The 26,586-nt window shown below is 37.8% G+C and overlaps 1 protein-coding gene across 32 annotated transcripts in view; it reads left to right on the top strand.

Moving 5' to 3' along the window:
• The window catches only part of AFF3 (ALF transcription elongation factor 3), a 571,712-nt gene that overhangs the window by 383,003 nt on the left and 162,123 nt on the right, over positions 1 to 26,586 (top strand). For all 32 annotated transcript variants that reach the window (XM_082747049.1, XM_082747043.1, XM_082747033.1 and 29 more), the window contains 2 exons: positions 14,402 to 14,438; positions 25,244 to 25,295. In XM_082747049.1, the coding sequence (XP_082603175.1) occupies positions 14,402 to 14,438; positions 25,244 to 25,295 (89 nt within the window). The remainder of the gene's footprint in view (positions 1 to 14,401; positions 14,439 to 25,243; positions 25,296 to 26,586) is intronic.

Below are 26,586 nucleotides of genomic sequence, written 5' to 3'. Positions count from 1 at the left end.
TTCTCTTTTTTTCTTTAAGTTCTGACATTTTAATCATAATGTATCTTGGTGTGGGTCTCTTTGGACTCATCTTTTTTGGAATTCTCTGGGATTCTTGTATCTGGATTCCTATTTCCTTCCCCAAGGTAGGGAAATTTTCAGCCATTATTTATTCAAATATGATTTCTATCCCTTTCATTCTCTTTTTCTCTTGGGAACCTTACAATGAAAATGTTATTCTGTTGTCCAATATGGCCTTTAAGCTGTCTTCCCTTATTTCATTCTTTTTTTTTCTTCTTCCTGCTCTGATTGGTGAGTTCCATTGGCTTGTCTTTGGGTAGAATGATCCTTTCTTCGGCTTCATTTATTCTGTTGCTGAACACCTGTGGTGTATTTTTCAGCTCAGTCATTACATTCTTCACCTCTATGACTTCTGTTTGGGACACTCATATATTTTCCATCTCTTCATAGAAACTCTCACTGTGTTCATCCATTCTTCTTCTTTACCTGTTCAGTAAAGATTTTTTATTACCATTACTTTGAACTCTTTATCAGGTAAATTACTTACCTCTGTTTCATTAAGGTTTTTTTTTTTCCTGAGGTTTTGTTTTCATTTGGAACATATTCCTCTATCTTTTAATTTTGCTTGATTCTCTATGTTGATTTCTATGTAGTAGATATATAACCACCTCTCCCAGTCTTGAAGGAGTGGCCTTGGATATGAGATGAACCTTTTTATTCAGCCCGTCTCCAAATCTTGTTCATCTCACAAACCTGTGTGCTTGTCCAAGCAATGTACTATATTTTTAACAGCTCCTAATAGTTCAGGATGGGCCAAGACATGTCAGTGTCCCACAGGGTAGAATTTCAGCACCTAGATTCAGGCTGACTAGACAGCAAACCCACAGGCTGCAGGGCTTTTTTGTTTTTTGTTTTGTTTTGTTTTGTTCTTAACATATAATAAATTATTAGCTCCAGGGGTACAGGTCTGTGAATCGTCAGGCTTACACACTTCACAGCACTCACCATAGCACATACCCTCCCCAGGGTCCAAAGCCCGACCACCCTCTCCCTACTCCTCTTCCCCCAGCAACCCTCAGTTTATTTTGTGAGATTAAGAGTCTCTTGTGGCTTGTCTCCCTCCCAATCCCATCTTGTTTCATTTTTTCGTTCCATACCCCCCAAACCTCCTGCCCTGCCTCTCACATTCCTCATATCAGGGAGATCATATGAATATTGTCTTTCTGTGATTGAATTATTTTGCTCAGCATAATACCCTCTAGTTTCATCCACGTTGTTGCAAATGGCAAGATTTCATTCCTTTTGTTGGCTACATAGTATTCCATTTTATATATATACATACACACACACACAGACACATACACACACATACATACCATCTCTTCTTTATCCATTCATCTGTTGGTGGACATCTAGGTTCTTTCCATAGTTTGGCTATTGTGGACATTGCTGCTATAAACATTCAGGTACACATGTCCCTTCGGATCACTACGTTTGTATCTCTAGGGTAAATACCCAGTAGTGCGATTGCTGGGTCGTAGGGTAGCTCTATTTTCAACTTTTTGAGGAACTTCTATGCTGTTTTCCAGAGTAGCTAAACCAGCTTGCATTCCCCCTAACAGTGTAGGAGGGTTCCCCCTTCTCTGCATCCTCACCAACATCTGTCATTTCTTGACTTGTGAACTTCAGCCATTCTGACTGGTGTGAGGTGTATCTCATTGTGATTTTGATTTGTATTTCCCTGATACCAAGTGATGTGGAGCACTTTTTCATGTGTCGGTTGACCATCTGGATGTCTTCTTTGCAGAAATGTCTGTTCATGTCTTCTGCCCATTTCTTGATTGGATTATTTGTTCATTGGGTGTTGAGTTTAATAAGTGCCTCGTAGATTTTGGATACTAACTCTTTATCTGATATGTTGTTTGCAAATATCTTCTTTTGGTTTGGTTTATCTGTTTTATCTTTTGGTTTTATTAACTGTTTCCTTTGCTGTGCAAAAGCTTTTGATCTTGATGAAATCCCAATAGTTCATTTTTGCCCTTGCTTCCCTTGCCTTTGGTGATGTTTTGAGGAAGAAGTTGCTGCAGCTGAGGTCGAAGACGTTGCTGCCTGTGTTCTTCTCAAGGATTTTGATGGATTCCTTTCTTACATTGAGGTCTTTCATCCATTTGGAGTCTATTTTTGTGTGTGGTAATAAGGTAGTGGTCCAGTTTCATTTTTCTGCATGTGGCTGTCCAATTTTCCCATCACCATTTGTTGAAGAGACTGTCTTCTTTCTATTGGACATTCTTTCCTGCTTTGTCAAAGATTAGTTGACCATAGAATTGAGGGTCTATTTCTGGGCTCTCTATTCTGTTCCATTGATCTATGTGTCTGTTTTTGTGCCAGTACCATACTGTCTTGATGATGACAGCTTTGTAATAGGGCTTGAAGTCTGGAATTGTGATGCCACCAATTTTGGCTTGCTTTTTCAGCATTCCTCTGGCTATTCGAGGTCTTTTCTGGTTACATATAAATATTAGGATTATTTGTTCCATTTCTTTGAAAAAAATGGATGGGATTTTGATAGGGATTGCATTAAGTGTGTAGATTGCCTTAGGTAGCATATTTGTTCTTCCAATCCATGGGTGTGGAATATTTTTCCATTTCTTTGTGTCTTCCTCAATTTCTTTCATGAATACTTTGTAGTTTTCTAAATACAGAATCTTTGCCTCTTTGGTTAGATTTATTCCTAGGTATCTCATGGTTTGGGGTGCAGTTGTAAATGGGATTGACTCCTTAATTTCTCTTTCTTCTGTCTTGTTGTTGGTGTAAAGAAATGCAACGGATTTCTGTGCATTGATTTTATGTCCTGACACTTTACTGAATTCTTGTACAAGTTCTAGCAGATTTGGAGTGGAGTCTTTTGGGTTTTCCACACAAAGTATCATATCATCTGCAAAGAGTGATAGTTTGACTTCTTCTTTGCCAAATTGGGTGCCTTTAATTTCTTTTTGTTGTCTAATTGCTGCGGCTCGGACTTTCAGTACTATGTTGAATAGCAGTGGTGATAATGGGCATCCCTGACATGTTCCTGATCTTAGCGGTTTTTCTCTATTGAGAATGATATTCACTGTGGGTTTTTCATAGATGGTTTTGATGATATTGAGGTATGTATCCTCTATCCCTATGCTTTGAAGAGTTTTAATCAAGAAAGGATGCTGTACCTTGTTAAATGCTTTTTCAGCATCTATTGAGAGTATCATATGGTTCTTGTTCTTTCTCTTATTAATGTATTGTATCACACTGATTGATTTGTGGATGTTGAACCGACCTTGCAGCCCTGGAGTAAATCCCACTTGCTTACAGTAAATAATCATTTTAATGTACTGTTGGATCCTATTGGCTAGTATTTTGGTGAGAATTTTTGCATCTGTGTTCATCAAGGATATTGGTCTGTAATTCTTTTTGATGGGATCTTTGTCTGGTTTGGGGACCAAGGTAATGCTGACCTCATAAAATGAGTTTGGAAGTTTTCCTTCCATTTCTATTTTTTGGAACAGTTTCAGGAGAATAGGAACTAATTCTTCTTTAAATGTTTGGTAGAATTCCCTTGGGAAGATGTCTGGGCCTGGGCTCTTGTGTTTTGGGAGATTTTTGATGACTGCTTCAATCTCCTTACTGGTTATGGGTCTGTTCAGGTTTTCTATTTCTTCCTGGTTCAGTTTTGGTAGTTTATACGTCTCTAGGAATTCATCTATTTCTTCCAGATTGTCAAATTTGCTGGCGTATAGTTGCTCATAATATGTTCTCATTATTGTTTGTATTTCTTTGTTGTTGGTTGTGATCTCTCCTCTTTCTTTCATGATTTTATTTATTTGGGTCCTTTTTCTTTTCTTTTTGATGAGTCTGGCCAGGAATTTGTCAATCTTATTAATTCTTTCAAAGAACCAGCTCCTAGTTTTGTTGATTTGGTCTACTGTTTTTTTGGTTTCTATTTCATCTATTTCTGCTCTGATCTTTATTATTTCTCTCCTGCTGGGTTTAGGCTTTCTTTACTGTTCTTTCTCCAGCGGATTTGAGACCTTTCTTGTTTCTTGAGAAAGGCCTGTATCACTATATATTTTCCTCTCAGGACTGCCTTTGCTGTGTCCCAAGGTTTTGAACAGTTGTGCTTTCATTATCATTTGTTTCCATGAATTTTTTCAATTCTTCTTTAATTTCCTGGTTGACCCATTCATTCCTTAGTAGGGTGCTCTTTAGCCTCCATGTATTTGGGTTATTTCCAAATTTCCTCTTGTGATTGAGTTCTAGCTTCAAAGCATTGTGGTCTGAAAATATGCAGGGCATGATCCCAGTCTTTTAGTACCAGTTGAGTTGTGATTTGTGACCCAGGATATGATCTATGCTGGAGAATGTTCCATGTGCACTAGAGAAGAATGTGTATTTTTTTGTTGGGGGATGGAATGTTCTGAATATATCTGTGATGTCCATCTGATCAAATGTGTCCTTTAAGGCCTTTGTTTCTTTGTTGATCTTTTGCTTAAATGATCTGTCCATTTCAGTGAGGGGTGTGTTAAAGTTCCCTACCATTATTGTATTATTTTTGATGTGTTTCTTTGATTTTATTATTAATTGGTTTATATAGTTGGTTGCTCCCATGTTAGGGGCATAGATATTTAAGATCCTGTGGGACCCAGAAACACAAGCCCTTCAGGGCACCAGAACCAGGTGATTGAGGGGCATCCTCTGGGCATCTGCTAAAAACAGCAGGCACCAAATCCCCAGAAGGCTCCCCTCCAGGAAACATGGCATTCTGGAGCACAGCTGGGGTGCAAAGATAGCACCCACCCTCTGAGATAGTTCAAAAAGATTAGGTTCAGCTCCTAGATGTGTGTTTAATTAGTAGCCAGCCCCTCAAGGCAACAGCCAGGATGATCAGCTACTAGGCCTTCTTCACAGAAAGACTGGACTTCTGGGTCTATTGCTTCTTGCTGTGACCTGAGAATAGTAGAAGTTTAAGAACTCTTCTATATTGTTTACAGTCCAGTGGGGCTCACAGGTGTGAGGTCACCCCAGCCAGGTGATACAGATGTGTGTCCCCTGATAGCAGAAGTTAGGGCATCATACGGGTATAAGCTCCTTTGTGGATGACACCTACTATTACAGTCCCCTGTGACCAGATCACAAGGTCTCTGACCTTTGTAGCCAAGAGACCAAGAGGCATAATCTAGGCAGAGCCACAAAAATCAGGGCATCAGACACATACCAGAGCTCCCTTCTGGGCTATACTGGTGCTTTGGAACATGGCAAAGGGAGAGCAAGAAAATGGCACCCACCAGCTGACCCTTGAGAGTGTTCCAGCAGGCTCCTACTTGTGTGTGTCAAAAGGCACCTGCCCATAGGTGTGCCTCTTGAGGAATTCTAGGCATAATCTGAGCAGGGATCTGGCCTTGGTGACTCGGAGTACATGAGCCCTTTAAGAGGCATTTCTCAGATCACTACTGTGTTGTGGGTCTTGGAGTTCGAGCCGTACTGGTTTCAAAACTGAATGTTTTGGGAGTTTATCTCCCAAATATAGCCCTAAAATGTTGGAGTGCTCAGTATAGACTTTGAACCCTTTGCTCCTCAAGGAGTTCAGAGTTCACTTCCAGTTTTGGGCTTATGGCGAGATTGTGTCCCAATTTCTCCTACCTGCTTTGATGTAGTTTTCTTCTCATTTGCTGGATGTGTCATCATCAGTCAGGAAGCCTTTAGATTTCTTTAATAGGAAATGTGTAGCTCATTGGACTCATTGTGTCTGTGGGAGTAGATGAGTTCAAGATCTTCTTATGTTACCATCTTTAACCAGAACCTGCATGTCACTCTTCCAATGGCATACTGCCACACAAAATACAAAGCAGAATCCTTTTCATTTTTGTATATAATTTGGCCAAAATAATGACTTCACCCAAAATACAACCAAATATGTATTTTATTTATATAAATATATCCATCCAATTTCTGATGTAATTGAGCAAACACCCCAAGGCACACTGGGTTCTGACTTTTCCAAAAAGTTTGCATAAATTTGTTTTGTTGAATGTATATAGTTTAAGTAATAACTTATCTCTATAGTAAAATTGAGACCTTAACTCATTATTGCAAATATATATTTTTCAAGGCAGAAATTAAGTTGTAAGAATCTTATCTTCCATCCAAAAAGGTACATTATCAAATATCAGTTAAGGCACAGAATTTGAAATTTAAATTAAAAACTATATGTTACTTAGGATTTTTATAGGATTTGTGTGGAGTTATGTCACCCCTAGATCCCTTAGCCTTGCTCAAAAAAGAAAGAGTAAGGGGCGCCTGGGTGGCTCAGTGGGTTAAAGCCTCTGCCTTCGGCTCAGGTCATGATCCCGGGGTCCTGGGATCGAGCCCCGCATCGGGCTCTCTGCTCCGCAGGGAGCCTGCTTCCTCCCCTCTCTCCCTCTCTGCCTGCCTCTCTACCTACTTGTGATTTCTCTCTCTCTGTCAAATAAACAAAATATTTTTTAAAAAAATGAAGAAGAAGAAAAAGTCATTCTACAAAGTATAAGAACATCACATGGTTTTAATAATGCTGTTCTTTCAAAAAGCTTGTAAGTACTATTAATTCTTCTTGTACAGAAGAAATAAGACTGGAGTAGTGTGCTATTTCTGCTATAGCAAATTACCACAAACTTAGTGACTTAAGACAACACAAACATATTGTCTTACAACTCTGGAAGTCAGAAGTCTGAGCTAAAATCAAGGTCTTGTTGGGCTGTGTTCCTCCTGAATGCTCTAGGGAAGAATTTATTTTCTTGTTGCTTTCAGCTTCTACAAGCTCATGGCTCTCATCATCCTGACCTCGACCTTCCTCATCACATCTCCGCTAACTCTCCTTCCTCCCCATCTCTGTTATAAGGACCTTTGTGATTATATGGGCCTACCTGGATAATCCAGGATAATCTCCCATCTCAGAATTATTAACTGAATCACATCTGCAGATCCCTTTTGCCATGAGCAGCAGTATATTCACAGAGTCCAGGAATTAGGATACAGACACCTTTGGGAGAGCCCTACTCTGCCCACTGCAAAGATTGTTGCTAATTTTCACACACATTATATCTCTTTTAACCTGTATCTCAACTAATCAGTGTTCTGACAATTGGGGACTTGCAGTTCATTCATTAGGTTATTAATGTTTGAGATTATCAGTATTCCTAGTGTATAGGAGTTAGAATTATTTATGGAATTTGAGGGGTAAAATCTCCAAAATGACTAATAAGTAACAAAAGTAGGCCCTCATTAAGATTGAAGGGGCAATTTGACCTCACAAGGGAAGTCCTTTTAAGTGGGTGTTCTGAGTTACCAGTACCACGAAATTAATTAGCTAAATGCTTATGAAAATTCTCCCAATTTGTCTCAGTGTTAAAAGACATAATGTATAGTAAAATTCATTGATACTGTATTTGGATATTTTTGTTCTGTTCTCTGAAATCTTAATTTGTAGTCACAATTCCTTAGGCAAAAACTACCAGACATGTTCACCTCATTCTTTAAATCTCAAAAGTAATTGAATTTGGTTAAAAAAAAAAAAAAAAAGACTGTGTGCCATTATCAGGTATTTCAACCAAGAAAAAAAAATTGAAAAAAAAATTGAAAAAAAATTTGATTTGCCTTCTCATCATTTTTGTAGAAGTCTCATAAGTTTTGAAATGCAAATAAAGGACTCAAAGTTGTAGAACCTTTTCTATCCTCAGAAGGTGTATGTGCAGACCTAACGACATTTCCCAGATATTTCATGTGGCAATGGATGCTGGCTCTGGTGGGAACAAACCTGGTCTGGAACTATTCTTACTGATCAGTGTTTCAAGCATTATACAAGAATTCTAGCATCATTTTAGAAAGGATACCCTATTGCCTCTTTGTACACTAGAAGGAGAAGAAAGGCAACAAGTGTGAGGGAAAGTGCTTTAAAAACAGAAAGTTCCTTTTCTGTCTCCTTCTAGGTGTTCCTAACATGCTTTAAGTTGTAGCACAAAGTATTTGGACTAAAACTCCATGTTTTAGCCTTACCTTGAAAGAAACATTCAAATTAATTATAAATTACCTTATTTCAGCTCTTTTGAGCTTTATTGAAAAGAATGAGGAGAAAGTGATGGATGGGGTGAAGGGAGACCCCCCCAAGTCAGGAGACTCCTTTTTCTATAGTAACTAGCTTCAGGCATGGGTCTGAAAATAAGAGAAATATATTTCCATTTCTTGCCTTTTATAATTCTACTGCTGGATTGAGAGACAAGCAGGGAGAGAACTGAGTGGAGAAGTCCTCAGATGGTTCCAAAGAGCCATTTTTAAGTAATAAACCTTCATAGAATGAGGATCATCCTTAAGCTACATGGCTTAAGAACTGCTGTATTTTACTGATGTAGATTTTTTTTTTTTTTACATCTTTAGTTCCCTAAAATCAGAATTTGTTTCCTAGTTGATGGCGTCTTAAAATTAATTGGCATTAGTGTTCTTTCATAGCAGCATAGGAGGGAATGTAGCCTCAGACAGTTTCGATGGCAGGTTACACATGACAAAATACAGTCTTTATTATAGTGTTTCATTGAACGGCTTTCTCAGACACCAGAGCGCTTGGTTATTTCTATCTTTAGCCAAATGATATGTACAAACTTTACTTCCCAGCTAAACATGACATTTAAAGAAGGTTTAAATGTACTAAACAATAGGTGTTGGAAATTCAGGACTTGAAGGTGGAGAAGAATGAATTCCCATCTGTACATATTCTTGCAAGTAAGCTGAAGTGGCTATCCCTTTTGTGCACGTGTCAGAATGACACACACTTGATGAATGACACTGGCAAACCAGAAGCAGTCGATTAACCTTAGCAGCGTCCTGTTACGGGATGACAGGCAACTTTTTTGTTGTTGTTTAATACCTTACGGCTTTTCTGAATTTTCTTTAATGAATAGATATTACTGCTGTTTGTTTCTTCAAACAGTAAATGCTCCTTAACAAGACAGAGCCCCCCTTGGACCAAGACAGTAATCATAGTAGCATTCTTTTTATGATATTTATCCAGTTGTGTGCTTTAAATATGTGTGATTTATATCATGTAATTTGTACCTTAGTAAAGCTTGGGTTTGTCTTTTTTTGTTGAAGAGTCATAGTTGAAAAGATAATTTCTCTAGTGGCAGTGTGATACAGTGCAGTGAAAACATAAAGCACTTGTGTCCTTCTGAGATTCAGGAAGGTTTCAAAAAGCAGGTAACCCTTGAGGGGTTTTGTTCTGAGCCTTGAGGAAAGAAAGAAGTTTGCCAAGCAGAAAACAGAAAATGGCAGGACATACATCCCAAGGACAAGGAGAGGTTACAAAGGTTTAAAGTAGCCTTGCAGAGCCGCTGTGACATCCCTTTCAGCCCTGGGTTATAATATTTTGTATACACATCATCTTCACTGCTAACTCACCGGACCCCAGGGCCCTGTAGGCAGAGATTTTGTACCTCACTCTGCAACCCTTAAGGTGCCTGACAGAACCTTGCAGTCCTTGTAGAGTGCTCCCAGAGGGGGCAAAAATAAGAATGTGCAGACGGGGTTAACAACTCCCCAAGCATCTACTTACAGAAAGCAAGGGTCTTTGAGACAAAGGAGGGAAGAGACCGAGAGAAAGCCTCTGAGACAGAAACTATAGGCGAATGGGTTCCTGAGTGGCAGGAAATACAAAATGGGAAGGACTTAAGTAAGTGCTTGGGCCCTTTGGGACGGATGAGCTTTGTTTCCTTCTGCACTGAACCCAGCCTGAACCTGGCTCAGTGAAAGATGAAAGGTCTGTACATTCTGTGGCAGCCCCAGGGTTTTGCAGCTACCTCGCAGGGCAGGACTCCTTCAAGAAGCTGCAGCCACCAGCCCTGTTGTTGGCCAGCAGAGGCAGAATGAAGACAGGGTCCTGTGGATGTAATCATGAGAGGAGCTTCATACGGTAACTTATGCTCTCCACCAGCCCTTTGGCTCCGTGCTGGCCATATGTCAGTGAGAATAGTAATGGGGTATCATTCATACCCACAGAGTGGCATGATCTAGAAACACTGGGGTTACAGTCAATATTTTCAAGTTAGTAAGCTTGAAATCAGAAGATGTTGGTTGCAAACACAATATTACATATTAAGACAAAGTCTTTGTTTTATTTTGTGTCTCCAGAACTCTCTTTCTCTCCAGAAGGGCAGACTTTTATGGTGATTTTTTTTTTTTAACCAATTACTTTAACCATTTTCTGCCCCTCTTCACTGCCTACACAAAATAGAAATAGTAATCACCATTAATTATGCAAATATTTTAGGTAAAATTCAAAGTCTGGCAATCTCTGAAATACATGACCTCTTAGTATGTAATTATAATTCAGGTTATCTGTAGGCTTTTTTTTGGTTCTCTGCTCAAGGGTCTATGGTCTGTAGTCATTGTCTGAGCTTTAGGATGCCTAAATGCACCAAGAAATAGAATGAGCTCTTTCAAAAGTATGAACAAACAGTCTCACAAAAATTCGTACTTTTTCTTTTAAGAATGAACTTAATGCAAGGCACTTGGCTCAGTCGGTTAAGTGTCTGACTCTTGATTCCAGCTCAGGTCTTGATCTCAGGGTCATGAGTTCAAGCCCTGCATTTGTTTCCACACTGAGCGTGGAGCCTACTTCAAAAAAGAGAGAGAGAAAGAGAATGAACTTAATGCTGAAAAGTATCTCAAATGCCATTTTTGTCTATTTGATGGTGAGTGAATGTTTATCTGTCTAGTACAAGACACCGGCAAAATGTCAAAATCTATAGACCTCTCAGAGAAGTCAACTACGGGGGCTCAAAGTACTTTGCACATATCAAAGCTAACACTAATTTATGTTCAAATGTAATCTCTAAATTAATTAGAAAAGAGGGAAGCCAACAGTGTAGGAGGGTTCCCCTTTCTCCGCATCCTCGCCAGCGTTGGTGGGAATGCAAGCTGGTGCAGCCACTCTGGAAAACAGCATGGAGGTTCCTCAAAATGTTGAAAATAGAACTGCCCTATGACCCAGCAATTGCACTATTGGGTATTTACCCTAAAGATACAAATGTAGTGATCCAAAGGGGCACATGCACCCGAATGTTTATAGCAGCAATGTCCACAATAGCCAAACTATGGAAAGAACCTAGATGTCCATCAACAGATGAATGGATCAAGAAGATGTGGTATATATACACAATGGAATACTATGCAGCCATCAAAAGAAATGAAATCTTGCCATTTGCGACAACATGGATGGAACTAGAGCGTATCATGCTTAGCGAAATAAGTCAAGCAGAGAAAGACAACTATCATATGATCTCCCTGATATGAGGAAGTGGTGATGCAACATGGAGGCTTAAGTGGGTAGGAGAAGAATAAATGAAACAGGATGGGATTGGGAGGGAGACAAACCATAAGTGACTCTCAATCTCACAAAACAAACTGAGGGTTGCTGGGGGGAGGGGGTTTGGGAGAAGGGGGTGGGATTATGGACATTGGGGAGGGTATGTGCTTTGGTGAGTGCTGTGAAGTGTGTAAACCTGGTGATTCACAGACCTGTACCCCTGGGGATAAAAATATATGTTTATAAAAAATAAAAAAATTAAAAAAAAAAAAAGAAAAAGAAAAGAGGGAAGCATACCAGTCCATTTGGAGGATTTAATCATGGATGTCTTTTTAATAACAACTATCCAAAGTAGGCCCAAATCACTTTTTTATGAGAATTATACTTTAGCCCATCATTTTAGGAATAATATTTCATCTTAATACACTGTTTCCAAAATTTGAATCTCAGATTGAGAGTTGAGCTTGTTCCCTTTCTTCATATGAATAGTTCATCATTACTAGCATTAACATTAAAAACATCTGTGTATGACTCGGTCTGTTAACAGAGGGGGGAATCCCTTCCCTCCCCTATTTTCCCACCCAGCCCCTACCTAGCAGTCTGTCTGATTTTTACTGGTCCAGTGGAATTCCTTTTGAAAACCTCATCTAGATTTGAATATGCAACAAGTCATAAAGGACATCTCCTGTCCCACGACAAACATATTCATGAAGCAAAACTCTAGTAAAATACATTAAACTATGTAATAGAAGTTAATTCCATTTCACTGGATTTGTGTCCCATGCACTGAAATTATAAAGGAGTTTCACTGGAATTTATGTGCGGTCCCTTATTTTTTTACATTCCTACCATCTCGATTAATTCATCCTTTTGTAACTGTCCTTTATATTTCACACTAAATGGGAATTTAGCAAGTAAAAAGGATGTGAATTCCCAAAGCAAAAGTTAGCATTTCACTTTAGTGCAAGTAAAATCAGGTTCAATTGCTATTTACCTAAACAGTAACTAAACTCAAAATACTACGTAATTCTGGCTTTCCACCAGCACTTACCATTGCAGGTAAGTGGAAATCTGTAATAATCTTTTCATCCACCAATGTGAGACTGACAACAGTTGTTCAGTGGATTGTTCAGTGGATTGTCCCTGGTGGGATGGTTGCCAGCCTCATCTGTAGAAAGGTGATGAGAGTAAATGTACATTGAAAGGGAACTGGGTTAGATTAAAAGTCAGTAATATAATAAATCCTAAATATGCAAACTAAAACCATAAACCTCATGGAGAAAACATAGAAAGACATGTATGACTTTGGATTTGGCAGTAGATTCTCAGATATAATACCAAAAACTATAAAAAGAAAAAAAAAGTGGACTTCATTAAAATTAAAAACTTTTGTGCATCAAAGGAGATTATCAATAAAGTAAAAAGATAGCTGACAGAATGGGAGGAAATGTTTGCAAATCATATGTCCAGTAAGAGTCTATGATCCAGAATATGTGAAGAACTCTTTCAACTCAGCAACAAAAAAGACCAACAACCCACTTTAAAATGGGCCAAGTCCTTAAATAGATATTTCTCCAAAGAAGATATACAAGAGCCCAACAAAAACATGAAAACATGCTCATCATCATTGTCATTAGGGAAATATAAATCAAAACCACTGTGAGTAACTGCATATGCTAAGACAGCTATCATAAAATTTCTCCAAGTTAAGGGAATATAACAAGTATTGGTGAGGATCTGGAGAAATTGGAGCCTTCATATATGGCTGGTAAAAATGCAAAATGAGGGGCGCCTGGGTGGCTCAGTGGATCAAGCCACTGCCTTCGGCTCAGATCATGATCTCAGTGTCCTGGGATCAAGCCCTGCATCGGGCCCTCTGCTCAGCAGGGCGCCTGCTTCCCCCTCTGTCTCTGCCTGCCTCTCTGCCTACTTGTGATCTCTCTCTCTGTCAAATAAAATAAATAAAATCTTTTTTTAAAAAAATGCAAAATGATTCGTTCACTGTGCAGAACAGTTTGGCAATTCCTCAGAAACTTTCATATAGAATTACCATATGACTCCATAATTCCATTCATGGGTATATTTTTAAAATTTGAAAACAGGACTGAAATAAATACATACACTTGTGTGTTCGTAACTGCCCTAGTCATAATGGCCAAAAGGTGGAAACAGCTGATATATCCATTAATGGATGAATAGCTAAACAAATTGATGTATATATACACAATGGACTATTATTTGGCCATAAAGAGGAACGAAGCACTGATACATGCTATTACATGGATGACCCTCAAAACATTATGCTCAGTGAAAGTAGCCAGACACAAAAGGTCACATGTTCTATGATTCCCTGAAATATCCAAAACAGATAAATTCATAGAGACAGGATACAGATTTGGTGATTGTCAGGAACTAAGGGAAGTGGGAGAATGAGGAGACACTGCCTAAAGGTTAAGTTTTATTTTGGAATGATGGAAATCCTTGCAACCAAATAGAGGTAGTGGTTATACAACATTAGGAATGTACTAAGTGCAACTGAGTTTTTCACTTTAAATATTTTTTTAAGATTTATTTATGTTTATTTTAAAGAGAGAGCACACAGGGGTGGTCAGGGGCAGAGAGAGAGCACACAGGTGTGGAGAGGGAGGGAGAATCCCAAGCAGACTCCACACTGAGCATGGAGCCTGACACGGGGCTCTATCTCACTATCCTGAGATCATGACCTGAGCCAAAATCTTGGACACTTAACTGGCTGAGCCATGCAGGCATCCCTAAATTGCTTATCTTAAAGTGGTTAATTTTATGTTATGTGAACTTCACCTCAATAAACAAAAAGTCTACAATACAAAAGCAAAGAGACTGTGAACTACATTTCCAGAAGTGCTTAGTAAGCACATTGATATAAATATTTCTCATTACAGTGCCTTGTACAGATCACGATTAGTGAATTACGAATGACTCGTAGTATGTCTAATATTCAATTTAGATTTTTAAAGTCAAAATAAGAAAATTAATTGATATTTCTTGTTCTTTTAGGACTCTCAGCTTGTTTCCTCCGGACACAATAATCCAAGTAAGAAAGACTTCTCTCTACAGTTTCATTTGTGGATGGTGGAATATAGAGGGGGTGAGAAGGGAAAATGCATGCAATAGACTATAGGTTGAGAAGAACTTCACTAAGAAGCAAAATCAGGTGGGGAAAAAGAAGGCCATTTGTTCAAGTACTGCCCCAATGGATAAGATTCTGGAGTGCTCCTCTAGCTTTATTCAAAGGAAAGGAGGACCAAAACATAAAATGGTAAATTTCAAAGCAATCCTGGGAGGAAAGAAGGTTTTCCTTTATTACAGTCAGTCTCTGGTATATGTGGAGGGGAAAAAAATCTTTAAAGGCAACTAGTGAGTTATCTAAATTGAAAGAAAATGAGTGGGCCAGGAGAACCAATCAGAAGACCTCAAGATAAATGACCTTAGAATCCATGAAGAAATCTTTCCCTCTTCCAGAGATAGACAGGGTGCTTCTAGGAAGCAATTTTCTTACTAAACCCCTATCTAATAAAACGCATGGGCTTCTTCATCAAAGAGAGGATGTTATCATTCCACAAAGTAGTGTTTTAATTCTCTTCTTTGGCACTAGTAATTGGTGTTAATATCTCCTTGAACATTAAAAATGCATATGCTACCCCATTCATGTCGTGAAAGCACTCACTCACCAAGACTGGGCATTGTTAGTCTCATGGCCAGCCCCTCAGTTGAGAGCACCCCTTGCCAATTACAAAGCTATGTTTGAACATGAAAATCACTCTGAGCTAGTAAACGTATCTTTGGAAGTGAGACTCACCCACTGAGCATCTGTGAGGCAGAAGGCTTGAGGAGAAAAGACTACCAGACAAATGTGTTAGAAAGCCCCAGACTTTTAATGCACAGCTAGAGAAAGATTAAGGTTGGGGGATGGAGGCGTCATGACACATAGGCAATGTCACTTAATTATCCCACCCTCTTTGGGATTTGCTGAGCACAGGCACTGGTAAAGAGGTAAAAGGCCAAGGGACTTGAAATCTAAGGAAAATGATAAATTCAATGATAAGAAAGGGACTTAAAAGAAATGCCTGATTAAGTCCATGAGATGTGCAGTATCAGCATCACATGCCTTGTAATTGTAACTAAAGAACACACTAGAAACTAGAGCTTACTGCAGAGTTGCTATTACTTTTCTCACTACTTTCCATTTGAAGTTAAACAATTCAGGGTAAAGGGAGAAGATGTACATTCATTGTACTTGCTTGAGCTTAGAAGTTTTGACATAAAGAACAAAGGAAATAGCTGTTGAGTCTGTTCTGTGTCCCAGTGCCTTGACATGTAATTACACCGAATCCTAACCATAAGCACATAAGGTAGGCATTACCATCCCCATTTTGCATGTAATGAAAATGAGATTTTGAGCTTAATAACTAATCTGAGGTCACATGGTAAAACAAAAAATGACTGCCAGGATTTGCATTTTGGAATCTCTAGACCAAAAACAACAGACTGTATCCCATTACTTGACCCCTAGAAGGTTGCTCTGTCATTTCACTGTGAGTTTGAATTCTTGACCAAGAACTATATACTGTGATTTGTTTATGTATCAGTGGATTTTTATGGCATGCCATAAATCCATGTGCTTATACTGCAATGTAGATTATGTAAACTGAATCCATCTTCTATGGAATGATGGGGGCACCTGCCTTGTGTGGTATACTCTCTGGCATTTCATTGTCTATGGAAGTTTGTGATTGGCTTCCTCTTTTCTAGAGATGGGGGATATTTTGTTTTCCTCTTTTCTAGGGATGGGGGATGTTTTGTTTTCAAATAAACCCCCCCCCCCAAAGTCAAGCACATCTATAAAAAGGTAATACTGCTATTTAAAAATCTGAGCTTTTTCTGTAGATTAAAGTGCATTTGAAGTTTTAGGAGAGCTGATGCCATCAGCATTTCCAGTGCTGTTTCTTGTATTTGGTTTGGAATCATTACAGTTTGGAATATGTTTGGAGTTCTGACTCCAGCAAATATGTAGAAAATAGAAAAAACTGAACTTCAAAGACAACAAACAAAAATGTGTATGTGTGGATTGATGGACTGTCACTTTTGGTCAGTGCTTTTCTTTTCTTTTTGAAATTAGAAAAAGTATGTTATGTACATAACTAAGGTAAAAGAGTGCGTAAATTGAACAGAAATTCTTTTCAATCCAAATCCTTAAAAGATAGATGCTGTAGTCAATTTGTTGAATTAACAATTAATTTAATACTATAGAAGTTTATTAAGTTTAAGACACTTAAATATTAAAATAGATGACATATGTCTGTGTTTTTCAAAAGTTCTCAGTGCATCCTGTTCAATAGGAAGACCACGTGTGAGCACTTCTTCCCCTTTCTTCAGGATCCACATTTAAATAACCAAAAGATATAGTAATGGGAAGAAATCCATAATAGCACAGAGAACAAGAAGGGATGCCATTAACAAACCAGAAATCCAATTGAGTTTTTGGAAAACAGAAGCAGAAAGGTTTGATAATCCTGGTAGAGAAAATCATGACCCAGAAAAAGGAAAATAGTGAAACAAATAGGAACAAGCTCTAGTAGTGATGGGAACTATTTTAGGGAGATCCCAGAGAGACTCCATATTTCTACTCAATCCCAAGAAAGAATACATAGGCATGGATTGTGGGCAATGACAGGAACACCTGGACTATTATTCCCCTGATTACCTCCACACCCATCCTAACTGGTTCTCATAGAGAGCATTCAGTCTAGTTTTTCGGCCCCCACCCCCAAAAAAGAGAAAGTAATATTTACTAAGAAAATGAACAGCTGACTAGAAGTCCTAGTTGGGGGCTGATAACTAAGAGAGAAGCAGAGCAGATTCTGAGATGATACCAGACTTTAAAAATAGACATTTATGGGTTGTAGAAGAAGAGTCACATTTTCTCAAGAAGGAAATAAAAATACTACACACTCAGAATAAAGTACTTCCTATTTTTGTTGGGGTGTAGAGGAAGGGTCAGGGCTCCCAGCTTACCCTGAGGTCTCTCTTCTCCTGAACCCTAAATGAAGGCTTCCAGTCTCAGTACCCTGTGCCCTTACATACAGAGAGCTCTAAATCAGCCCTTCCCTACAAGGTAGAGGTATGTTAGGAAAAGAGATCAATATACTAATACAAGGAATTCACACCAATTACCTTAATTAATCAACCCATTGTCATTCAAAAATGAGAATATGTAACAGAGCACCAAAGAAAAAGAATGGCCCTGAGGGAAGCAATCTATTAATTCAAAGAACAGAAGAAAAAATTTCAAGTGTCATTACAATCTTCAGAAAAAAAATGAAATTTTTTGTATTAAATACAAAGAGAACAAATTGGCATGAAAAAGAAGTAGTTTCAGAATAAATGAGCACTTGAGAATTTAAAATATAGTCAATAAAATTTTAAAATTTAATAGAAATGAGTAATAGCTGACGTCTGGAATCTAGAAGGTTAAAAACATTTGTTTTCTAGATATTAAGCAAAAGACAGATGGAAAATATGACAAGAAGGTAAGATACTTGGAAAATCAATCAGGATGGAAAGGTCAAAATTCAGCTAATAAGAATACCAGAAAAAGGGGGAAAAACAGTTAAGAATAAAGAATAATAAAAATAGAATTCTAAGGGAAATGAGCAACTCACTATCAAAATCACTCATATACTAAAATTTAAAAAATATGGGCTTCTGGCTGGCTCAGAGAGTGGAGCATACAGCTCTTGATCTTAGGTCATGAATTCAAGCCCCACATTGAGTATGAGATTGCTTAAGTACATATACTTAAAAGAGAAAACCACTCATATACAAGAAAACAAGAGACCATTAACAAGAGTAATGAAAACCAGAGAATTAGACCTACAAGGATTTGGGAGATTGAAATTACCAAACGCATCACTTCTCAGACTTTTGGCTAAGATCAAGTGGAATAACCAAGCCCAAAATATAAAAAAAGAGTGCTTACTTTAAATTCCAGAAATAATAATTTAAAAAAAAAAAAGATTGACAATGTGGTAAAGAACAAGAAGATCTGAAGAAGTACTTATCAGAACCTCTAGAAATGAAAAAATAATAATGGGAAATAAGATTTCCTTGGTCAGGTTTAACAGTAGATGATTGGACTTCACTGAAGAAAAAAAATAATGAATTGGGAAATTGGACTTAAGCAATTATCTAGAGTACAGCTTAGAGAATGGCAAATACAAAATGGAGGTTAAGAAACATGGGGAATAAAATGAGAAGGTCCAACATACATTTAACTGGAGTTCCAGAAGGAGATAAGGGAACAGAGGAAATATTAAAGGAGAAAGTGGCTGAGAATTTTCCAGAATTGAAAGATACTACCCCACAGACTGAAAGAACTCAATGAGTACTAAACCAGATAAATAAAATAAAAAAGAGGTCCACACTAGACACAATATAGTTAAACTGTAAATTACAAAGATAAAGAAGAATTCCTTTTTTTTTTTAATTTTAAAAAAAATTTTTTATAAACATATAATGTATTTTTGTCCCCAGGGGTACAGGTCTATGAATCACCAGGTTTCCACACTTCACAGCACTCACCATAGCACATACCCTCCCCAATGTCCATAACCCCACCCCCCCTCCCAGCCCCCCTCTCCCCAGCAACCCTCAGTTTGTTTTGTGAGATTAAGAGTCACTTAAGGTTTGTCTCCCTCCCAATCCCATCTTGTTTCATTTATTCTTTTCCTACCTCCCAAACCCCCCACATTGCAAGATAAGGAAGAATTCTTAAAATAACCTTTATTACCTTTAGAGAAGCAACAATTAGATTTCCAGTTCACTTTTCGACAGCAGCAGTGGGACAGTGGGATCCAGCAGACAGCAAATTTATAACTTCACTTGTATATATGTAGAAATTGACAAGCTGATTCTCAAATCTATTTGGTAGAACAAGGGCTAAGAGTAGCTCAGACACTCCTGAAGAACAAGAAGGTTGGGGCCTTACCATACCAGTATTAAAAATAAATACCTATTTTTTAGCTAAGTAATGAAGATAGTAATAGACAAATTGAGCAATGAAATAGAATAGAAGACCCAGGAACAGACCCACAGAGGTATGAAAACTGGATTTAATACAGAGCTGATAATGTAGACCAATGGAGAAAGAATGGGCTTTTTCATAAATAGTACCAGAATAATTGGTTATCCATAGGGAGAAAAATGAAATTAACTCCTACCCTATAGCATATACAAAAACCATTCCTCATATTTTTTTAAGATTTATTTAATTTTATTTTTACGGAGAGGAGGGGAAGCAGGAGAGGGAGAGAGAGAGAATCTCAAGCAGACTCCTCACTGAGCATGGAGCCTGACACAGGGCTTGATCTCACGACCCTGAGATCATGACATGAGCCAAAATCAAGAGTTGGATGCCTAACCAACTGAACACCCAGGAGCCCCTATTCTTTGTATTTTTAAAAGACCTAAATGTTGATAGAAAAAATATACACTTTCAAAAGATAACATAGAATATCTTTTGATGTATTTCTTTTTTAAATTTATTTTTTATTTATTTTTTATTTATTTTCAGCATAACAGTATTCATTACTTTTGCACCACACCTAGTGTATTTCTTAAACCAAAATAATAAAGGGAAATGCTAATCAATTCAATTACATTAATATTGAGAACTAATAATCATTCAAATATTCCAGAAAAAAATTTTGAGTAAAAAGACTCATACTGGGCACAGTTATTCCCTGGGGTGTGTGCGTGCCTATATAATGTGGCAGAAGCCTTGTATCAAGAAAATAATTTTTTTTTTTTTAAGAATTGACAGGGAGTATCACAAAGAGCAAGCACAATATATTTACTCCACTGGCACTCAGAAACGCAAACACCAGGGGCACCTGGGTGGCTCAGCGGGTTAAAGCCCCGCCTTCGGCTCAGGTCATGATCCCAAAGTTCTGGGATCGAGCCCCGCATCGGTCTCTCTGCTCAGCAGGGAGCCTGCTTCCTGCTCTCTCTCTCTGCCTGCCTCTCTGCCTGCTTGTGATTTCTGTCAAATAAAAATAAAATCTTAAAAAAAAAAAAAAAAGAAATGCAAACACCACAGTGAAATTACATTTTACATTATTAAGTTGAAAAAAATTTTTAAAGTGTAACCATAAGTTAATGTGGAAACCAGTTTAGGATTCCCTAGTAAAGTCAAGAATATGTAAGCGTCATGTCCCAGAACTCTTAACATGCACAAGGAAGGAAGTTCATGAATGTTTGTAATGACATCATTCTTAATGAAAAAATGAATGTCCATCAAGAGTCAAATGAATAAGAAAATCATGGTAGATTTTTATAAGGAAATATTGCACAACAATGAGAATGAGTGAACATACAACAATACATCGTGACGGCTGAATCTAAAAACCATAACACTGAGTGACAGAATAAGTCTCAAAAGAATGCAATGGTGTGATTCCATTTATGTAAAATTTATATAAGGAAAAAACTAAAGAATATTTTATCTACTAATAAATACTTGGGTGGTTAAAAAAAAACCTTAAAAAAAGAAAGGTAATGATTAACATAAATTCCATTTCTAGATAGCTGGTGGGGAGGGCAGAAAGGTGATGTAAGCTTGGGAAGTTTCTGGGTTATTTCTTGACAATACTCATTTCCTGGTCTGTTTTCACAGTTAACTCATTTTAACCTTTTAAAAACTGCATATATAACTTTCATAGACATATACATTGTATGTACCTTAAATGGATGCTCCATTTAACATTTTTTTAAAAGTTTTATTTATTTGAGAGAGCTCGAGAGAGAGCATGAGTGGGGGGAGGGGCAGAGAGAGAGATGGAAAACAGACTCCCCGTGGAGCAGGGAGCCTGACAGAGGGCTCCATCCCAGGACCTCTAGCTAGGATCATGACCTGAGCTGAAGGCAGATGTTTAACCAAATGAGCCACCCATGTGCATCTCTGTTCAACATTTTTTTAGGAAAACCATAGCCTTTCATTGAGACAGATTAACATGTGGCATGATGAAGATAAAAATGGAAATACATTTGACCTAAATGCCAAGAACACTTGCCTTCATTCAGAGTTAGTGATGTTCCCTTCTATACATGTCTAGTCTTAGTACTTTGTTCTTTAGTGACTAATATTTAATCATTATAATATTATAAATCTGACTATTGGTTTGTAATTTTTCTAATGTGCCTACAATTACAAAAATTAAATCATTAATTAAATTACTATTAATGAGGGTGACTCATTAATAATTACTGAACAGAATATAAAGGTTTTAAATCTTGGCTATGTGGAAGGAAAAGTATAGCTGTACAGAGTTGTGTGCAGTGAAGGGAGGGAAGAACAAATGAGTGAATTTCCTCATTTCACATAGTATAAAGGAAAAGATACTGTCAGCAGTTGATTAATCCAGAAATAGAAGGTTAAACTTAAAGTTCTAAATACCCACTAGAGACATTACAAGTAATAACAGAACCAGTAAGAATTGTAAGCGGAGGTGGTAGCATCTTAAGTACCTTATCTCTTGTCTTTTATATCAGAAATCAATACACACTGTCTAAAGTTGATATATCTAGAAACAAGTGTATCGCTTACCGCAGTGGGTGAAGGCCTTACAGAACTAAAAACAAAAGCAAGCCAAGTCATTACCATGAACATGGGTTACTTTTGTTAGAAAGTAACCCATTCAACCAGTGAATGGTTGAAAACTACATCAAAACCAATGATGTACTCTATGCTGGCTAATTGAACATAATAATAAAAAATAATAAATAAAAATAAATTTAAAAAAAAGAAATGTCATAGTATAGCAAAAATTTCCTCTGCAGAAAAACAAAGGCTACTGCAGGTATATTTTGTCCCTTTTCAACAGTCTTTAGTCCACCCTGTAGCCCTGTTGATGGAGAGTGCATACACTAGCAGTGCTGTCATGCTATGTATTTAAAGGGAATGAATTAGGTATTATTTATCTTCATGTTACCAGAGTGCCCAGTGTATAAGTCCTCAGTGCATTGATTGGATTAAAAATGTAGCTACTATAATTTTTTTAAGTGGCTTATTGGGGCCATCAAGCTGTTTTATATCTCAAACTATATCCATCTCCATGGTAAGTGCCCCTTTCTCCTCTTCTCCCACTGTATTTATGAGAGGTCAGGAGACAGAGTACATAAACTGAGCATGTAGTATATGTTAGGTACCGTGGAAAGCTCAAGAGGACAAATAGGGAGCGTCAACCTGAAAGTACACATATCGTATATGTATATACATATATACATTTAGTGTGTGTACAGATATATATATCCTATGGCTCATTTTTTTTTCTCTGTCTTCCTCTCTGTAATTAAATTTCCACATGCAAGATGACCACACTGCTCCTGAACCATTTTTTTATGTTCAGTTTCTTAATGATCAGTGCAGGTTTCCCCCAAAGAGACGAGTGTGGTATCTGTCATGAAAACAGCTGAAATAACCAGGGTGACCCCAAACCGTCTTTTTTGTTGGCTGCAGGGAAACATCTCCTGAAAACCCAAATAAGAATTTGGGGAGAGGGGTGCGGTTTCTATTATACATTGATCATTCCCTTGGGTCCCGATAAAGAGTATGATTCTTAATGGCTGATGCACTTGAATATTTCAAATGCACTTCAGAAATTGCATCACCTAAAATTTCAAGATGATGGAGACAGTTATGCATTTTATTCTTTCTGAACAACAAAAACAGCTTTAATCCCTGTCTTCATTCTGAGTTTACTTTTCCCCTGAAAGGTTAGTTCATTATCAGCAATGAAGTTGCCAAGAACACTCACTCTCTGGCCGTCAGTAAAAGCCCCGTTTGGCCCCACTGTGTCCCTCCTATTCTGTTTTCCCTGTTGCCACAACATCAGTGCTGCTAAGAGCAGAGGTAATCAGCTGCGGCTTTGTCCCTGTGCTGATCCAGCCCACAGTTCCTGCAGCCCCCAGATCCCATGCGCAATGAGGCCTGTGCCCTCTCAACCTACAGGCTACTTGTCTGCATTGTTGGTCAAGGTAAAGCATCCTTATTCAGACATCCAATTAACTGTCTCTGTTTGTATTACTGATTTCCCGTGTCTATGACAGAAGTTGTTTAGAACTGTTTACCATTGCCTGCTGCTCCGGAAGCTGCCGTTTTACGTCCTTGATTATGATTGTATGTGGGGTTATTACTGGCGGCTATAGACTTGGGAAAGTAACCAGTTGTTCCAAATTCAAGGGGAAAAAAACATCAATATGGTTGGGAAATTAAGCCTCCAGTTGGGTTTGTCTTACAGAATGCAGGTGTTACAGCTCTTATTTGGGGATCCTGGCAGGAATCGTGGTTACTTAGCAGGAAAATGATTTTGGAGAGTACTAAATTAGGTTATTTTCCAGCACTAATGCCAGCTGATGAGGCCTTACATGTCTCCTACATGAGTGCACCATGGACTGGCCTGGAAAACAAAAATATAGTATAAAAGTATGAGCTTTAAAGCAAGTTTGTGAATTTGCTGCCTCTACTTTTATTTCAGTATGGTTTTGTCCATGATGGGGCCTTGTCTCATCAGTGTTTGTGATCAAGCCACTTAAATAAATTTTGTGGCTTTTTAACAGAGTGACTATCCCCCGTGGTTTTTCTGGCACTGCATACACATATTAACACCAAGTTATATATGAGCTAGATGTGTGAACTACCTATGTAACTATGCCTTCTCTTCTTCACAACTGTTTAATTTTCTATAAGAAAAAGAGGAGATAGTGTAAAGTTTCCTCTGGAATTCAGTTTGGATGATATCTTTGGGATGTGTTCATTGTGTAATTTAGGGGTCATTTCTGAGACTCAGTGACCACGAAGCTAATGTCATGCCATAGGCCTGAGGTTCCACAAGATGTTCAGGCCTGACGTGAAAGAACAAAGCAATGCAAGTTGCCACCATCAGGCCCATTTCTTACATTCCACAACCTTCTCTAGGGTTTACTCAATTTCAGCACCACACAACCATCGGAACATAACTAACTCACACGTGCAGTCTTGACCCTTCTCCTTCCATCCTCTAGCCTTGAGGAAGCACATTACAAAATGGAGATGCATAGCTCAAGCCCTCAATGGTCACAGTTCTAAGAATTACGTTATGTGTATTCTAGAATTTGTCCTTTTAAAAACTATAAAAAGGGAAATGGTTCCAGGCTTCCATAATTAAAACCTATTAAGTCTTCAATGACCACAGACCGCAGAAACATTTCTGTAGCTAGACTTTCAGATGGTCTGGAAGGATTTCTGGTTTCCATCTTACTCTGCATTAAAGCAGAGCTCACAAAAGGTGTTGCCAGGGCTCTCAGTAGGGTAGAAATTTGGGGGATCTTGGAAGCTGTGGTGCAGCCTTAGTGTTCTGTAAAATTCTCTCCTCCAAGGACTTACACAGTCTGCCCTGGTTTGGCTTATGTTAGCAGAAAGGATCAAAGTTCAAAATGCCTTGCCTATAGAATGCTAATGGAGTTTATTTCCTTAAATTTTCTGTAAAATGAAGTGGAAGGAAACAGGTTCCATCTGTAAGATATTCATCTTTTGGCAAGGTCTCCACTCTGAACCTCTGGTTGTTTGCAAACAGCTCCTTAGTACCTACTCACAGATCCGTGCCTGGGCAATTGGAACACAGAGAAGAAATTACTTGCAAATCCGGTTCTCAGACAATAAAAAAAGATGTTTTAAAAGCCTCCTGCTGCGCATTTTGAAAGATTTTTAATAGGAGCATGGAAATATATTTAATCTCTCTTAAATCTTAAAGACCATAACATTCACATGTTGGTTTTTTTTTTTTTTCCTGCTTCCTTTTTAAGAGAAAGGTGATGCTGAGCCAGAGAGTCCAGACAATGGCACATCGAATACATCGTAAGTCTCTTTCCTGTTTCTATCCAGATAATATGCCTGTAATATGAAACAGTGCTAGTATCTTGTAAGAGTAATCACAATAATAATGGAAGGAAGCCTGTGGTTCTCTTTCTCATGATGATGTCTTTTTAAGTGCTTTTGGGTGCGGACACAATTTGAGGTCTTTCCTATGCTTTATCACAATAAGAGTAATCTTAAAAGTGCAAATACTTCTCCTTATAGAATAGAAATGTAATAAGATTTCAGGGTGTGTATTGTCAGGGAGAAAGGAGGCAAACCCTTTAGAATTTCGTTGGAGCCTTTCAGCACTGTCATAAATAATTACAAGACTTTTCACACATACTGGGAGATATTCTGTCCTACATACCTGGGCAGTACCAATGTCATTTTAAAAGCCTGCCATCTCCAGCCTTGGAATTATGTGAAAAATACAATAAGAAATACCTCTGGAATCCCAAAAATTTGTTATTTTTTTTAATTCAAAAATAACCTAAGAATTTTTAAGACATAAGAAAAAGCACTTAGAAAGCATGTGTTCCTCACTCCATATTTTATCTTTCTCCTCTTAGTCCTCAAAGAATTCAAATGGGTCTTCAGTGATTCATTTGCTACCAAATTTTTCCACCTAAGTTTAAATTAAATAATTCACAAGTTAACAAATTACATTAGCTTCACAGGAATCAGTAACGGGTTGGTTCCTTAAGAATCTTTATTTATCACTCTGAGGGGTGAGATATGTTTTCTTAGTATAAGACAGCTTTGTGAATTTTCCTATGTGTGGGCCATGGCTCATATTACTCAGCATCTAAAATGCTATTCGTTAGAAATCACACTTTGTGATAGGATATTACCGAATGTCTTATTTTGTCCAAGATCTGTTTCTCAGTCTGGGAAGTTCCTTTGGCTTCCATATGTATTTCATAAAGGATGTAGTTATATGTTTGTCTTTCTTAAAATATTGCCTAAGAGGTCTAAATAGTCCTATTGTCATGATTTCTGGTGAAAGAATGAATGTGACTAATCTTAAGTGGTTAAAATAGCACTAATTTTTTAATTTTTGTGCTGCAAAATATAATGGAAAAAGGGTTTTAATGCCATCTGGAGGCATTCTAGAGAACTGAAAAGGGTAGAATCATTTAAAAATTTGGTTCTTTTTAGTAACACTTGAAACTGGATAAGAATCAATGCAACTACAATGTAAGCTATTTGGGAATAAGTGGTATTTTATAAATAATTGTTATAAAAGTGCTAATTATTGTAGGAACAACAATTTTTCAAATTCCCATTAACA

This window comes from Mustela nivalis (assembly GCF_964662115.1).
Source record: "Mustela nivalis genome assembly, chromosome: 8".
Classification (NCBI taxonomy): domain Eukaryota; kingdom Metazoa; phylum Chordata; class Mammalia; order Carnivora; family Mustelidae; genus Mustela; species Mustela nivalis.
Note: the sequence above shows the minus strand (reverse complement) of the source record. Positions and strands in the feature narration are given on the sequence as shown.